Source organism: Lissotriton helveticus, chromosome 1_1 (assembly GCF_964261635.1).
Source record: "Lissotriton helveticus chromosome 1_1, aLisHel1.1, whole genome shotgun sequence".
NCBI lineage: Eukaryota > Metazoa > Chordata > Amphibia > Caudata > Salamandridae > Lissotriton > Lissotriton helveticus.
The window spans coordinates 342,657,190-342,675,285 of NC_136057.1; the positions used below are offsets into that span (position 1 = coordinate 342,657,190).

General features: G+C 38.1%; 1 protein-coding gene across 1 annotated transcript in view; it reads left to right on the plus strand.

Annotated features, from left to right (window-relative positions):
• The first annotated feature begins 2,104 nt into the window (after window positions 1–2,104).
• LOC144762216 (uncharacterized) overlaps window positions 2,105–18,096 on the plus strand; it is a 498,270-nt gene continuing 482,278 nt past the window's right edge. Inside the window, exon 1 of the mRNA XM_078647367.1 lies at window positions 2,105–2,354. Within this exon, the coding sequence (XP_078503493.1) occupies window positions 2,105–2,354 (250 nt within the window). The remainder of the gene's footprint in view (window positions 2,355–18,096) is intronic.

Consider the following 18,096-nt stretch of genomic DNA (forward strand, 5'->3'; position numbering starts at 1 on the left):
ACTACTTAACAATACGCGAGCCAAATGGCAGCATAATATAGGAGATCTAGAAGAAGAAGACTGACAAGAAGCATTAGCTTCCCTTAAGCATGTGGCTATATCTAGACTAAGATGAATCCAACTCAAAGTCCTCCACAGAGCATACCTCTCCTGTACCACATTAGAAAAAATGAAAAGGAAAGAAGACTCCACGTGTCATAGACATTTTATGCAACAGGGAACCTTTTTATATATCATTTGGGAATGTCTGACCATTCAGAAATACTGGGGGGAGGTGATAACACAAACACAAATAATCACAGGGAAATACCTCCTGCACACACCCCAATTATGCCTCCTAGATATATGGAGTCAAACAGACCTAAAAAGGAAAGAACAAAGATGGGTGGGTAGCACTTAACTTTGTAATCGGCAACGAAATATAGCCTGGAAATGGGGCACTGGCGACCCTCCAACAGTGTCCGAATGCGAAAAAAACATGGATTGGTCGATGCTTGCAGAAAAGACGATTTACAAGAACAGAGGTTGCCCCCCAAAATGGGAACAAATCTGAAACATAAATAGGGGACAAGTGTGCAACACAACAATATCAGTAAACAGTTCACTCTGGAGGAGACAGATTAGAAAAGGGGAAGACGGGGAATAAATGGGATAAATCCATGACAATTACTCTCAAAATACAAGACCTGATGCTATATTGTGAATTGAATGTTATCCTGTGAAACTATCTCTACTATATGAACCGACTGTGTATTGGTTAAGTTTAATAAAAAAGTAAAAAATATATAATAATTATGCTAAAGAAATCAGGAATCCAATCAATTGCACTGTGTATTTAACATGATGAAATGAATTATCAATGATTTTTAGTTGGTACTCAACAGCCACTAATGTTCTTGTAAAAGAAATGAATATATTTGCACTCAGCACTTATTTGAACATTTATGCACATTATGAGTCCACGTGACATGTTACTTTGGCTATACCGACAATTATGATTTTGTTCCGGCGATAAAGATAAACAATGTATGAGAAATTTAACGCATCAACTATAATAATTGTTATGCAGGATTGGAAGTTTATAATGCGTTTCCATAATTTTACAAGAGTACACAATATCGCAATTAATTTTAATTGTATTGTAAGCCAGTATGTCTTCCAGTTTCATTACAATGCTTGTCACGTGGCTATCAGGAAATGTATGCACTAGCACTTTAAAAGCACCTTCACGATAACACTCATTGTCGAGTGAACAAGCGGCTGTTGCTGCGAAACGCGTCTTGACAAAGCGGGAATAAAAGAATTTTGAAGCACATACTTTGGGTCCGTGTCTACATTACGGCAAAGCGGTGAGAGTCTGCGGGAGTCGTTGTTGAAACTTTGTATATTGACGACTGCAGTGGTCCGCTCAGTCACACGCGGACCTCTCCTTCCTTGTGGTTGGCGTCCACAGCGGAGCAGCATTTCCGGGGCAACCAGGAAGCATTTTTCGGGCCGAGGAAGGATTCTGACACCTAACCCCCCTGAACCCGGATTTGGTGTTAATTGCCTGGCTATAACCGGAGGCTTCTCGAGTCGGCTGACGAGGAATCTCCACCGGTTCACGCCAGGTAGGACATTAAGGGTATTCTGGAGTGGAGGAGTGTGCGTTAGTCTCCAATATGACCAAATTTGCGAGGAAACGTATAACGGAGATCATTCAACTACCAAAATTCCTGAAATGTCTTCCGACATGTTACGTGAGAGGGAGGCGGCTGCTACGGAGATCTTCTCCGATACCCCTCAAGCTAGGCACAGCGTAAGAAGCAAGGAATCAACTAGTAATGCTGATACCGACTAAGTGCAATATAAAATGAAAATACTTGAGAAGAAAATGAGGATGGAACAGAGTAAATGGTGGGAATTGCACTCACTTCAACGCTACATTGAGGTGGGGCGAATCCCACGCGGCTTGCGTATATTAACGGCCCCAACGTACGAAGAACCCAATCCGGATTTAATGCGGGAATGGGCTAATTGTAACTTGGACTCATCACGCAAATTAACATTAATACTGATTAAATATGCTGATATTGATAGGGCACGCCTGCTAACAGAGATAGATATGATTAATGAGGAGCTGGAAACTATGGGAGTCACTGACGAAATGACCAAGCTACGCAAAGATATGCTATATGACGTCCTGAGAAAATCACATTCCAAAAAAGTTACAACCAAAATGGCCAGCAATCAAAGGAAAGTAGATACTAACAACGAGGCATCACTAACAGGCCAAAGCTCCTCGGCAGGAAGTGAATCTGAATCAGAGATGCGTGATTTGAGTACAGGGGCCATCAAGAACAAACCATCATCACGTGAGTAAGAAATGAGATTTTTATGTGAGGAAAGGAGATCAACTCTCAGACCGAGGGCCCCAAGAAATACAACAGCAAATGGGCAAACTACAAACGCAGCCAAAGACCCAAAGCCAACAGAAAACACAGGGGGGAACTACAAAAAGAAAACGAGAGGATACTGGAGGAAAAGGTAAACAACACGGTAATCAATTTATCTACAGTTGTCTTAACAGCAGATGAAACCAAAACGTTAAGTCTAGGACTTTCATTTTGTCCAACTAACAATTTTGATTACGCCGATAGCAGGATGGACATTTACAAAGGCGTTCGAAAACTCAAACTTAAAAAATACCACATCCTCAAAAACATGCAAGAAAATCCAACAAGTCAGATTGCTGATCCAATGACTTATTCCTGCCTTTTTAACGAACTTGAGGAGATGTGGAATGACCAAGATACAGTTGCAAGTCCAACCTCGAGCACCTTGGGAAGTACACACAATGTAAGATATTTTACCAACTTCAAACCAAAGTCCACCTTTATGCCAATAGCTTTACACAATTCCATCGATACCTTTCATGAGGTGGTAATAAACAAGATAAAAAAGCTCAACAAAACGGTAAACATGACCAAAAAACACAGTGGTAACCAAGACCAAAGATACCACCAACACATGACCAAATTGAAGGCTAACAAGGAAGTGGTCATACGCAACAGTGACAAGGGGGAAACATAGTCCTATGGTCACAGCAGGATTATAAGGCGGAAGCTTTTGGCCAATGAAATGATCGTAGTTGCTATGCACGCACCAACGCTGCTAATCTCAAATCAACATATCTGACATACTATAATAAACTGCCTGATTGGCGCAAAAGGGACCTAATATAAATTCCTCAAAAAAGACAAACCCACTGTACCATTGATATATTTTATCCCCAAAATACACAAGAACGCCTAGAAACCACCAGGCCGTCCCATTATATCAGCTAGGGACGGTTTGTTAGAGAACACCTCCAATTATGTTGATTTCTTTTTACAGGACTTTGTAAAAGCATTGCCGTCTTATGTGCGTGATACTAGCGACTTTATTAACAAAATTCAAAATGTAGAGTGGGATCCTGATTTACTACTCATAGCATTAGACGTAACATCATTATACACGAGTATCCTACATGGTGATGGCATAAATGCTATACAACATTACATGTCCCAGAGACTTACTGTCCTTCGCCCACACAATGAAATGTTGATATCAATGACTGAGTTTTGTCTTCGCAACAACATATTTATGTTTAACAAGTTGTTGTTTCAGCAGATACAAGGAGTTGCGATGGGGGCCAGCTTCTCCCCCAGCTACGCCTACTTACATATGGGCTGGTGGGAGGAGCTGGTCCTCAAGGTGGAGCACGTACACATTATGGAAAACAACATCAAAGTTTGGTTCCAGTTTATCGACGATTTATTTGTAGTATGGCATGGGACCATAGATCAGGCTGAGAAATGTATCAGTGACATCAATCAGAATACCTTGAACCTGCACTTCACAGCCACTATCAGCGAGACTAGTGTGAATGTTTTAGACACACAAATATTTGTGCAGAACAAAAGATTGGAAACTCACCTACATCATAAAAAGACGGCGGGTAATTCTGTTTTGCACACCACAAGCGCCCACCCGTGTCACCTAGTCAATAGCATCCCCTTCGGGGAAATGCTAAGGCTGAAGCGGATTTGCAGTACAGAAAGTGATTTAAAATCAGCACAGGAACAGAGCAAGCAGAGGTTTTTAGAGAGAGGCTATTCGCCTAAGGTATTGAAGCAAGCAATATCTAAGACGTCATTGCTGGACAGAAATGATCTTCTTAGGGACAAAAAGCCCTCTAACAACATTGCGAGCACTAACACAAGAACTGAGACTGATGACAAAAAAACAAGTGTTCTGCCTGATTTTAGGATACAGCAAACAATACAAGGAAATCAACAAAATAGTATACACTAGTTGGCCAATAATCCTAAATGACCCAGTAATAGGACCCCTGCTACCGCATAGGGTGTCCATTACACATAGCAGAGCCCCCTCTATGAGAGATTGCCTTGTCACCACTAGTCCGGAGATTATAGAAAAAACAACTTGGTTTCAAACTCATAAAGGATTCATAAGCTGTAAGACATGCAAAGCTTGTGTCCATGGAGTTAATACCACATCTTACTCCACCCCTTTCAGTCACAGTACTTGTAAAATAACTAAACTGTTGACTTGCAAGACAGAATATGTCATATATGTTCTAACTTGTCCATGTGGCCTTAGATATATTGGGAGCACAAAGCTCCAGGCTCACAAAAGGATCCTTCAACATCTCTGTGCTATCGCTAATGAAGACAACACATACCCTGTAGCGAGACATTTCAAAGAAACTCATCAATCAAACAACAAGGATTTGAGTTACTTTTTGATAGACGCCATACCCCCTAGTAGAAAAGGTGGAGACAGGGAAAGAAAATTGAGGAGATTAGAGACAAGATACATCCTAAAATTGGACACTAAGCAACCCAATGGATTAAATGTTACAGAAGACTTATATACTTGTCTTTAAACATAGTTTAGAACCCTCTTATCGGTTTTAGTTATTTATTCTATGTAATATTCAGTCAAAAAAAGTCCGGCAATATACAGAAAAAGCACATTCTTTACATAGTTGGTATCACCAGTTCAATGCAGGGGTGCACACATACATGGCAGGTCACAAAGATTCAAACACCAATGCAAAAATCCTTTTCTGGCCTTTTAGTTAACACATATTCATGAACCAACAGTACTAGAACACTTAGGGACATTATTTGGATGTATATTTCAGGGGGTATTTAACCTGTATACTATTACCAGTCACATCATGTGTAAAGTTTTATTGAAACATTTTACACATATTTATATAGATAATTATTGTAATATTTATATATATTTATACTTTTATACATTTGTATTGGATAATATATAGTATAATCTTGACTGCAGGAAGAAGGCACCCTTAGAGACAATGTTTAGATTGCGGTTTGAATATATGTGTTTTACTAAAAGCCTAATGACCTAGCTAGAAACTATATAATATATTTATATCTATATTTTATATATATATATATATTTATTTATGCAATTATTTATGTAAGCTGTTACCGTTACATTTTAGATATTTTAGTTATTTATTCATGGTGGTAGAAGGATAAAACATCTTTATAAACTCAAGGGTCATTCCCAGGACGTAAACTATTAATTAGTGTTTCATTAGCTTTGACTGTAGTTTGACTAAAATGTATCTAAATCGATTAACATATGTTATGTGAGCTTGCACACACCATTGAACACAAATAGCTAGCCGAGATCCTAGGAAGTTGTCAAACATGAAGGTTCACCGTCTCCAAGATATAATTCTATTTGAATTTAACTGTATGTTAAAAGTATTTAGCATTTGACATGTACTTGATTGCATAATTATGCTAAAGAAATCAGGAATCCAATCAATTGCACTGTGTATTTAACATGATGAAATGAATTATCAATGATTTTTAGTTGGTACTCAGCAGCCACTAATGTTCTTTTAAAATAAATGAATATATTTGCACTAAGCACTTATTTGCACATTTATGCACATTAGGAGTCCACGTGACATGTTACTTTGGCTATACGGACAATTATAATTTTGTTCCGGCGATAAAGATAAACAACGTATGAGAAATTTAACGCATCAACTATAATAATTGTTATGCGGGATTGGAAGTTTATAATGCGTTTCCATAATTTTACAAGAGTACACAATATCGCGATTTATTTTAATTGTATTGTAAGCCAGTATGTCTTCCAGTTTCATTACAATGCTTGTCACATGGCTATCAGGAAATGTATGCACTAGCACTTTAAAAGCACCTTCACGATAACACTTATTGTCGAGTGAACAAGTGTCTGTTGCTGCGAAACGCGTCTTGACAAAGCGGGAATAAAAGAATTTTGAAGCACATACTTTGGGTCCATGTCTACATTACGAACTTTGTATATATATTTTTATATGTACATATTTTGTGTGCCAATATGCTCCTTGTAAAAGGGCAGCATGCTGTCAATCATGGTGAAGCCAGCGGATTGATTGAGACAGAGATAGAATTTTAATAAACACGAAAGGTCTTTGTTAATGCCAGACCTAATTAGGGATCTAAGTATTAAATAAATCTAGAAAGTACACCCATTTTATATGTCCTTGCATTAGTGCAGGTGTATGCCATTCATGAATTCACAAGAATTTATGGAAGTAGGTCATGAAATCGAAGTCCTAGAAAATATTTGTGAACTGCGTTTTAGCATGACAAACATGTATGAGTAGAATCGCTCATATAAAAATCTGTTGAGCATTTGCAACTTCACTTTTCCTCTATTCACTTTTTTTCCCAACTCTTAAAGAAGCTTTACATCTGCCATTGTCAGGAGTAAATTTCCAACTTTTCTCAGTATGGGAAAATATTAGAGAGAGCTGGTGAAAACTCTTAAAACATGCAAGTTAATAGGGTTGCACAGACTCAAAAGGGCATTCCAATCCTGGAACTATTGCTTACCACTACCTTCATTCCCAGTATGTAGATCGACAGAAAGGTGGCAAAATAAGGGAATTGCTAGTATTCAAACCCTACTATCTTATGAGGCCTTGCAGGGATAAACAGAGAGGCTATATTCAGAGCTCTTAAATAATGAGATTATGGCCATAATCTGTCACTACAGTACATGACACCAAAGGGACAAGGAGATTGTGTTACAGGGCAAGTACATTTATAAAGCAACCTGCCCCATGGACAAGTAGATATTTTATTAAATTCCACATCCCTAAACTAGAACATTGAATCCTGAGAATCAGCTGAAACAAAAGAGATACCCTTTCCCAACAAGGGCCAATATTACAGGAAAACCATTTTTTGAAAATGTCAAATCTAATCGCTGCAGCTATAGATATAACACCAGGCAATTGTTCAGTTCTAATGCTTGCACCCAAAAGAGGTTGCCCTCAGTCTAAACAGTACGGAAAATTTGAACTTGGTGGACAGTAGCCTGCATATTGGAGATTTATTGCAGGATCAAAACTCTGGCTGCATCCCTCAGCATGCCTTGTAAGCCAAAAAGAGAGTCTTGAAGCATATATGTTACTCCTGTAGCACCCACAGCCAATGAAGCTTGCTCAACATAGTTGTCATATGATTGCACCAATGCTTATTTGACAGAATCTTGGCTGCTGCATCCTACAGTTGATGCAGGTCATTGGAAGTCCAGGATAATCTAACCTTGAAACATTCATTGTGCCTAGTTTTAGTCACTGAGAGCCCGATGTAGGACACCAAATACCGGTCGGTAACGGCCGATTTTGGCCGTTACCGACAGGTATTTGGGTTTTGATATGTAGGGGGCCAAAAATTTACCGAATCTGTAAATTTACCGATTCGGTAAATTTACAGGTTCGGTAAAATACCAAATCGGTAAATTTACCGAATCGGTAAATCTAGATGTAGGTGGCACTGAAAACAGTGCCACAGGCCCTTAAGAATTCGTTATTTACCACCAAATACTATTTTGTGGTAAATAACGAATTCCTGTGTACATGCACATCTGTGCATGTACACCTGTGCCATGTGGCACACATACATGCCCTAAGGGCATGTATGTGTGTCACAAGCCCTAAGGGCATGTATGTGTGTCAGATGGCACACAAGCCAGAATCAGGGGTGCAACAGGGTGTCAAAGTGACACCCTGTCCCCCTTGACCATTCGGTAATTTTACCGAATTGGTATTTACAGATTCGGTAATTGACATTGATTCCTTTTTTTTTTTACAAATTTTTTATTTATTGCAAGAGAAAAAAATATAAATACAATATTGAAATCACATTAATTATACATACATATATAATTAGCTATACATATAATAGTCATTGTATATATAAAAAGAGAAAAAGAAAAAAAAGAAGAAAAAAAAGGAAAAGAAAAGAGGAGAAGAATAAAGGAAACAGTAAATTACAAAAAGTACAAAAAGGAACAAGCGTGCCGTTGACGCAGTAGGATCATGCAATTAGTTAATAAATGTTCCCCATATTTTTTCCCTTCCTTTTAATGCTTTTGGGCCTCTTAGTTTAGCCAGTGAGAGCTCCATAGTGTAGATCTCATGAATTAAATAACACCAATCCATGACATTTGGGGGTTCTTTCGATATCCAGGTTCGCGCAATGGCCAGTCTTGCACAAGCAAAAATAATTGTTATTAAATCTTTAAAGTTACTATTGGTGTCTTGTATGTCAAGCAAAACTAAATGGGCAGAAAGAACCGGTGATATTATGTGTTTTTTGTTAAGAACGTCGGTTATTCCTGACCAAAAGGTTGAAAGTTTCGGGCACTGGTAAAGCATATGTTCTATGCCAGCAGCTTCTTTATTGCATTTTAAACATTTAGTATGTCATTGGGAGTATTGCCAGAAGTCCAGCCAGAAATTCTTTGTGGTGTATAGTATAATTGGGTAATTGTTCTATAAAATTGTAACCTTAAGTTTGAGGAGTGGACCACTCGGTTTATTTGTTTAAGTGAGCTCATAATCTGGTTGGAATTAATATTAATTCCCAACGAGTTAGTCCATTTGTCCGCCATTTTGCCACAATCCCCAGCATGGCCTTTATTCAAAAGAGTGTAACTTTTACTAATCAGAGATTTAATATGATTCGAGTAAATACATTTTAAGATGTCTGATTGCTCAACACTCTCAATTTTCATTGTATTAATCAAAAAGTCCTGTATCTGCATATATTTAAAATACATAGTATCTTTGATTTTATATAGTATTTTTAATGTATTAAAGCTTAGGAAACCTTCCGAACCATAAAGATCTCCTAAGGAGTTAATACCCTGATCTAGTCATTGAGCACAAGCACCATCGGAGAAGATACTTGGCAGCCCTGGATTCCCCCATATTGGTAGTTCAGCGTTGAAAAAGGATATTTTATCAATACCCATACTTTGATCCCAAATTCTTTTGATAGCTCTTGCAGTCTTAAATTTGACTCTCTTGTAGTAATTCGGGTCATGTACCCGAAATAAAAACTGGTTACTTTGTGGCCCTAGCATGAATTGATGGTAGAATAGGGGGGTTTCTTTAGACAAGAGGCTACGTATGCGTGAAATAAAAGTTGCAAAAAAGTAAATTTTTAACTCCGGGAAATTTAATCCCCCTTTTTCAATTGATAATTTCAGTGCCGTCATCGACCTACGGGCTTTTTTATATCCCCCCCCAAATATAGTTGCTACAAATGCTTTCTATCCTCTTAATGTAAGATTTGTTCAGTTGTAACAGGATGGATCTAAACAGGTAGAGTATTTTCGGTACTATTTTCATTTTAATTGTATTAATGCGTCCGATCAAGCTAAGTGGTATTTTATGCCAGTTTTTAAGGGTGGATGTGATATCTTTAAGTAGGGGTTCATAGTTTAATGAAATGATTTTATCGATGTTGGAAGTGAGTTTCACCCCTAAATAAGTGGCGTTGGGGCATAAGCCTATTATCGGTTGTAGGGGTTAATATTTCGCTATCACTTGAGTTTTATTGACGTTTAACCGATAGCCCGAGATAGCGCCAAAGTCCCTAGCTTCCTTAATTATGTTAGGTATAGCTTGTACCAGATCGGAGGTAAATATGGCAATGTCATCAGCGAAGGCGGTGATTTTTAAGCTCTTGCCTTCATGTTCTATTGGGACAATGTGGTCTTGAAATGTTAGCGCATTTAGAAATGGTTCTAAGGCTAAGACGAATAGCAGGGGTGAAAGGGGACACCCCTGTCTAGTACCCCTTTTTATTAAAAAGCTGTCTGAGTTGTTTCCCAAATAGCTTGCTATAGCTGTTGGTGCCTCGTATAGGGATTGGATCCATCTCAAATATTGTCCCTGTATACCGAATGCCCCTAATGTTGCCCAGAGGTACTCCCACCCCACTCGGTCAAATGCTTTCTCCAAGTCTAGCATGACCATTCCGAGTGGGGCAAGAGTAGCCGCCGCAACATCAAAAGCAATTACCGCGGTGTTGACATGAGCAGTGGTGTCTCTCCCCACGACGAATCCATGTTGCTGGCAATTAACCAGATCGGGCATTATAGGAGCTAACCGATTAGAAAGTATTTTAGCGAAAATTTTTGCGTCAGTATTAATTAATGAAATTGGTCGATATGATCCCTGTTCTTCCGGTGGTTTGTTCTTTTTCAAAAAGAAAATAATTTTACCAGTACGCCATGAGATAGGAGCGCTGCCTGTTTCACCTATAGAGTGTATCACCTGATGGAATAAAGGAAGTAGTTCTTGTTCACAGATCTTGTATATCTCCATAGGCAAGCTGTCTTCACCTGCGGCCTTACCTAAGGGGAGTGATTGTATGGCCTTATTTATTTCTTCAGTTGTAATTTTAGTGCCGAGTAGTCTATTTTTTTCTGAATCCATTCTTTCAGGTCTATGTATTTCTAAATAGGATTCTATTGTTTCTAATGTGGGTACGTTCTCTGGAGTGTATAGGTGACAATAATATTTGGCGAATTGTTCCAAGATCTGTTCTGGTTTTTTATAGATTTTAGAGTCTAACCCTTTTATTGTTTTTATGGTGGTTTTAGCCTTTTTGTCGGCTACTTTCTAGGCCACAATTTTCCCAATCCTGTCTCCCCCTTTGTACTGTGTCAGCTTATATTTATGTATTTGGAGCTATATTTTTCTCTAAGAGTTTTCTTTAGGGTCGCTCTTAATGAGATTAGTATTAATTTTAGCGCTTCAATGTTAGTGTTGCCTTGTATAATAGCATCTGCGAGTTGTTGTTCAGCTGTTAAGATACTAGAAATGACTAATTTTTCTACTCTTCTCTTTTCTGCGTTATCCCAAAATATATATTGTTGTGCGTAACCTCTAATGCTGCATTTACATGAGTCCCATACATAATTAACAGCGGTGGAATTAATGTTTAATGATATATATTCCAGTATGTGGTTCTTCAAACCCAGGATGAATTTTGGGTCCGTAAGTAGATATCTAGGAAATGTAAATTGACGGGTAGTTTGTTTAGTATCCAAAATTTTAAATTCGAACAGTATCGGGTTGTGATCTGAGGTAACTTTAGGGCAAATTTCTATTTCACAGTTTGCTAAAATATTGTCTGTTGTCCATACCAGATCAATCCTAGAGAGAGTTTGATGTGGGGCTGAGAAATAAGTATAGCCGGGAATGGTAGGGTGTTTAGTACGCCAAACATCTTTCAGGTTATGCATCCTAACTAATTCCTCTATAGCAGATCTCACTTTCCTCATCCTATTTCTAGTTCCATTGCTTGTAGAATCTATAGCATAATTCATGACGCAGTTAAGATCCCCCATTAACAGCAATTCCCCATCCCAATCGAGTAGTTCAATAGTCAATTGTTCATACAATTTGGGTATATCAATATTTGGGCCGTAAATGGTACAGAATACATAGCATTTTTGATTGAATTGTAATTGGGCTATTGCCCACCTGCCTTTAGCATCACCAGTAGTTTTGATAACGTTTAATTTTAACCATTTCTGTTTCAGGATAGCAACTCCTCGGTTTGTTGTCTCTATAGTGGAGCAGACAACAAGGTCGTAGCCCATTTGTGATAATAATTTACGGTCACTATATCTAATATGAGTTTCTGAAAGGAATACCATATGTGTTTTGTACATATTAATTTCTTCTTGTACCAGTTTTCTTTTACATTTATTATTAAGACCGGCAACATTCCAAACCAAACACCTAAGGGTAGACATAAATTATATTGGTCTTGCTCAGTCTCCTCCATAAAATAAACTCGATTATCTTGTTACAATTTTGTATAAATTTTTCCCCCTTGCAATATATTTTTTCTCCCTTATTTAGCCCCTACCCACCCAAAGAGCTCAGTCCCACCCAACCACCCCCACACCTTAAAGGCCCCCAGGGGGGAGGACCCCTTTATCCCTTGCTACCGCTGGGGGGGAAGCACAGTGGAGTCGCAAGCATGGAGTCTGCTCCTTGCAGCTATCGCTCAGAAGATACAATTAGTACGAATCAGAGTATATATCAATGAACAATAATTGGAGAGCAACAAAAATAGCTAAGAAAAAAAAAAGGAATTAATAAGAGGAGAATGATAAGAGAGAGAGAGAGAAAAATAATAAACCAAGAAGATAATTTAGTTTCTAGTATCCAAATTTATATCTTGTCAGTTCTTATTGATTCTTATTGATTATTTATTGAGTTTTAAAGATTTCTTAAGATTTCTTAGAATTGACATTGATTCCTATGGGCCTCAAGGCCCATAGGAATCAATGGCAATTACCGAATCGGTAAATACCGAATTATTTCCTACATCTCATTTACCGAATCTAGAATACCGAATCGGTAAAATTCGGTATTCTAGAGTCGGTAAATAAGATTTACCTACATCGGGCCCTGAGTTTCTTCACAGAGACAGCATAATGTAGTTCACCATCTGTAGCTAGAAGTAGCAGAATTGGACAGCCACATTTATTTGGTGAGTAAGTGATGGATTTTCATTCAATAGGATCTCAACATAACTGTTGTCTGGTTCTTGTATTTGAATGGACCCAAGCAAATCTGTTCAGAAGTTCAAAGTCCACAGTGGTTAATCCGCCCAAATGAAGAACTGGACATTGCTGCCTTTTAACTTCAGTAAGTTACCTTCAAATTTCATATAGGCAGCAGTAGAGGGTTTGTAAATATTAATAGACAGATGGATCTGCGGGCCATCAATATAAGTTTAAAAGCAGAGACCAATGCTGGCAATTAACTTTGCCAGCATTTGGGGGCAAACTACCCCTCCTGTTGCCTCCAGTAAGTCCCACACAGCAGGATTGCTAAGAGATCTTCGGAGGCCATGCCCCCTTTCTCTGCCACTCTGCAAATGCACCTCTTGCCGCACTACCGCTTTACTCCTGAGGGTCCTTGGGGGGCAAGAAGCCCTCCTGGTACCTATTGTAAGTCCTCCACAGTGGGATACATGAGAGCTGGTCGAAGGCCCAGCCCCATTTCTCCACCCCTCTGCCATCACAACTACTACTTAAAAACATAGAAATTCACTGAAAAAAACAAAGGTTACCAGGAAGTTATAGTTAGGAATTAGCATTTAATAAACCTTAGAAATTCACAGAAAAAAATAAAGGTTACAAGGACCTATAGTTAGTAAAAATAATTTAGTATATATATATATATATATATATATATATATATATATATATATATATGTACATAATTTCTTCCTCCTGTCCTCGATGCAGTAAAAGAACCAATTTATTGCACCATTCGTGCAGTATTACAGGGATAGTCTATGCGCTTCAGCATTAGCCTTCTACAGGACCATAGAGTTTTTGTCTTCCAGAATGTCTATTTTTAAAGTGCCCATAACCTGTTTTCCTTATTTTCTCCTCTTTTTGTTTATTTTGACTCAACTTTATATATAAAAAAAACAACTGAACCACATATAATCCACCTATTGTCAAGTGCTGTGGAGTACATATTCATTAATTATTGTTTTTTTCTTGACATAATTTCATAAACACTTTAACAACAAAAGGAAAGGTTGGTACCATCTCATAAAGAAAAAAGGAAGGACGGGGCAATGGAAGAAAGGCACAAGTATATGTACAGTCACATGGACATATAAAAATGTTAAGGACATTTACATTTTCAAATCGTAAAATACACAAATTTTCAAAATTAGTTCTATGTTTCTATAATTCATTGACCATATATCAAAGGTATTATTATTATATAAAGTGCAAGTGCTTACTTAGGTATTATTTAGATACCTTATTCTATATATGCAACAAATGAGGCAGTCTTTTAAAGCATAAAAGAAAATTCTAAATAGGGAAATGAGCTCTTTGCAGTATATTCAAATATCTAGAATGCATAAGTTACAAAAAATGTAAACTGTTTTTCATGAGGTTCTTGGCTAAATTGATTAAATGCCTAAGTGATTTGAGTCTAAACTCAATTTGATTTCTTAGCAGCATCCTATAGTATAAAGTGCTGATGCATAAGTGTCTTTCACGTTTTAAATGTAAAGTGCAATTTCATAAATAACTACCTCCATAATATAAAGTGCAATTTAAGTTAGTAACAGCATTTATAATAGAAAAGTGCTAAGGCAGGAGTATCTTATGCAGTTTAAGTGTAAAGTGTGACTTCATAAATAACTAATTTATTAATGAAAAAATATTATTAAAATGTTAATGCATGGGTAACTTGTTTCTGCCTTTTGAGGTAGGATAACCATATCATACAATTTATGCAACAAGATAAGGTAAAGCAACTTCTTTTGTATGAAAAGTACAACATTTAAAATGTTATTTTGGGAGTTTACCCACAGCATCATATAGGGATTTGAAATGTATGCATTACATGGAAATAGATGGAAGACTTCTTATAAATGTACATGTGACTGAGCATCTAAATTATGTCCCATAGGTGTCTCAGTTGCCATTTGGATAAGTCTTGACTCCATTCTTCTCAATAGCAGCTGCCTGTCTTCTCCTCTTTCATTCTTCTTTATATGTTTAATCCCAAAGTACTTCCAATCCTTGATGTGCTTCCCAAAAGTGTTTTGCAATCAGGTAAGAGCAGTCTCAATCATTCTTTATTCTTGGTGCTCCCTTCATAATATTGTACACATGGACATATTAGCACATAAACTACAAAGTCTGTGTTGCAGGTGATATGATCTGTGATTTTTTCAATTCTGCCATCATGCATTTTATATTCTTTCTGATTGATTCCCCGTTCACAGGCTCAGCATTTTTTAACATTTCTGGAAGCCTGGGCAACACAGCCAATTATTTTTCTTTTCCATTTCTCTTTCATTTTCTCATAGATAATGGCTTTTGGTTAGACAGTCCCTTATTGATGCAAATTTTCGGTATGTGATACTTGGATGATTTGGGAGGAATTTGTTAAAAATGTAATCAGACCAAAGTATTTTCCAATTTCTTTATATTATTTGTATAGTTTCTTTATGTTGCATATGATAATCCATAATAAGACGTATCTTGTCATCTTTATCTTCCACATGCATCTTTTTTGGTTCCAGCTTTTCACTTCTTAGTTTCATCTGATCTCTCTCCATCGCATCTTGTAGTACATCCTGAGGCTAGCCCATGGCTAGGAATCTATCTTTCATTTAATTAATTTTTGCTTTGAATTCCTGATCTTCTGAACAGTTCCTCCTTGCTCTTAGCATTTCCCTGTAGGGGATGCTCCATCTCTGATTTTGTGGGTGGCCACTGTCAGCATGTAAAAGACTGTTGCATAATTTTTTTTTCCAATGGATTTTGGTCCAAAGATGTCCGCCTCTGATTAAAACCTCAATATCTAGAAACGTGATCTGCTCAGAACTGATGGTATAAGTGAATTCTAGATTTAAATCATTGTTATTGAGGGTTAGAATAAATTCAAGTTCCTTTCGTTCTCCTTCCCAGATTATAAATAGATCATCAAAAAATCTGGCCCATAGTTTCACCGTCTCCAGGGTGGTTTGTTTTTTATCTTTCCAGATTCCCAATATCCCATCAATAAATTGGCATAGGTTGGAGCAAAAGAGGTACTTTATGGCAAGTATTGTGATTATAGCAATCCACTTCTCTTGCATGAGAAAGAAGACTGTTCAATAAATAACCTCTTTTATTGAAAATGCCCGTCTCTCTGTTTCTCTGCACTTCTGGTGAAACTAAGCATGCACGATTGACTGAGTGAAATAGCTATCTAGGGCCAGATGTCGGTAGGACTTATTTCCCGATTCTTAATTACCGAATTTTACCGATTCGGTAATTAAGAATCTGTAAATAAGAAGGGGGGACATGTAGGAGCATCCAGATGTTTCTTTTACCGAATCGGTAAAAAATCTGTATTTACCGATTCGGTAAATACCGACCGGTAATGCCCATTCATTCCTATGGGCTTGGAAGCCCATAGGAATGAATGGGCATTACCGATTCGGTATTTACCGAATCGGTAAATACCGAATTTCACAAGGGTGCAGGGGGTGTCACTTTGACACCCTCTGGCACCCTCAAAAGAGGCTCAGGTGCCATGTGGCAGGCATGCCTGTCATATGGCATAGGTGTGCATGCACACATCTGCATGCACACCGGAATCGGTATTTTACCCTCAAATTGAATTTGAGGGTAAAATACCGATTCTGTAAGGCTTGTGGGACTCAGAAGAGTCCCACCTACATCTCAAATTTACCGATTCGGTAGAAATACCGATCAGTAAATTTACCGATCGGTAATTTTACCGAATCAGTTACACATGCCCCAACATCCCATTTCTGTAATACCGGTCGGTAACGGCCGAAAATACCGATTTTCGGCCGTTACCGACCGACCTACATCGGGCCCCTATTGTTTCCGCGACTCTGGAGATATACTCCTTATTCTTGGGGCAGCAAAGTTGTCATGTTTATGCGGTTGTCAGAAACTAATCCCTTCTTGTGAATTCGAGAATGTTTCTAGTGACCTCTGAGCTAGCTGGCATTCATAATTAAGTCTAACATATTCAATAGAGACCTAGTCGACCTAAGTCCTACGTCTAAACTATCGTTTATGTTATTCCAATGCGCAGAGCCTATTGGGAATATAGGAACTACACTACATGGTGCCCAACGTTTGGTAAGGCGATAATTTAACGCTAGATACTAGAGTAACTCAGTCGTGCTTTTCACACAGACCCCTTTTCCCGTAAAAACTGCAATAGACGTCTGGAGTGGGTGAAAGGGTAATATCCGCCAAAACTTAGTAGGAGGAGAATCGTATGTATTAGTTTTTGGTTTAGTCAACGTTGAAGGATACAGTGTTCCAAAATATTGTGCACCTAATCTTTGTTTCCTTGAAACTTGCTCTGCTAAACTTTCTGTCAGCAAAAATGACGGAAAGTGACGATGAAAGGGAAAGAGCTAGAATAGAAGCTCAAGCAGTCTTAGATGACACAGCCCTCCAAAATGACCCGGATGCAATAAAGATCCTGATAAATATAGGAAGAAGTGTAACTTACAATCTTATGAATAATGGAGTATCATCAAGAGGTGGTACAGTCATATTTGTGGTAGAGGCACATGAAGATCGGCAGACAGAGGTATTCTATTCATGGATAGATTTTCCAGCAGCAAATGCTGTGACACACGAGTTCCACTACTACAAAGCAGAGGAACCTCCAGTGGAATACGTTCCTTTCGAGGACGTTGAAATTCCACTAACTTACTAGGAGCATCAGCTCTGGTTTAATGGCGCCCTAAAACATCAAAATCACATTACCAGGCTCGGTCCACTAGGTAGACCAGGAGCCACATGGCCGGTTCTAGCCAGCTATACACCACATCCTGACATTGAAGAAATGTCAGACAGAGAACTTTTAGTTCAGCTAAAACAATTAATTAAAATACATAGACAATTGGTCCAATATGTCATGCGGACTTTAACAGTCCAACCAGCAATAAAAATTCCACAGCACACCCCTCACCAGGGGAACACAAATAAAATTACACCACAGACTATACAGTCAGTCATTGGCAAATTGCCCGCAAAACGGGAACAAATTCCGTTCTGGTTAGCTCAGAAAATTACTCAAATAGAGGCAGTATTTCCTGATAGTACACCTCATGAAAAACACAGAATTCTGACAATCTGTCTACCAATGGGGATTGC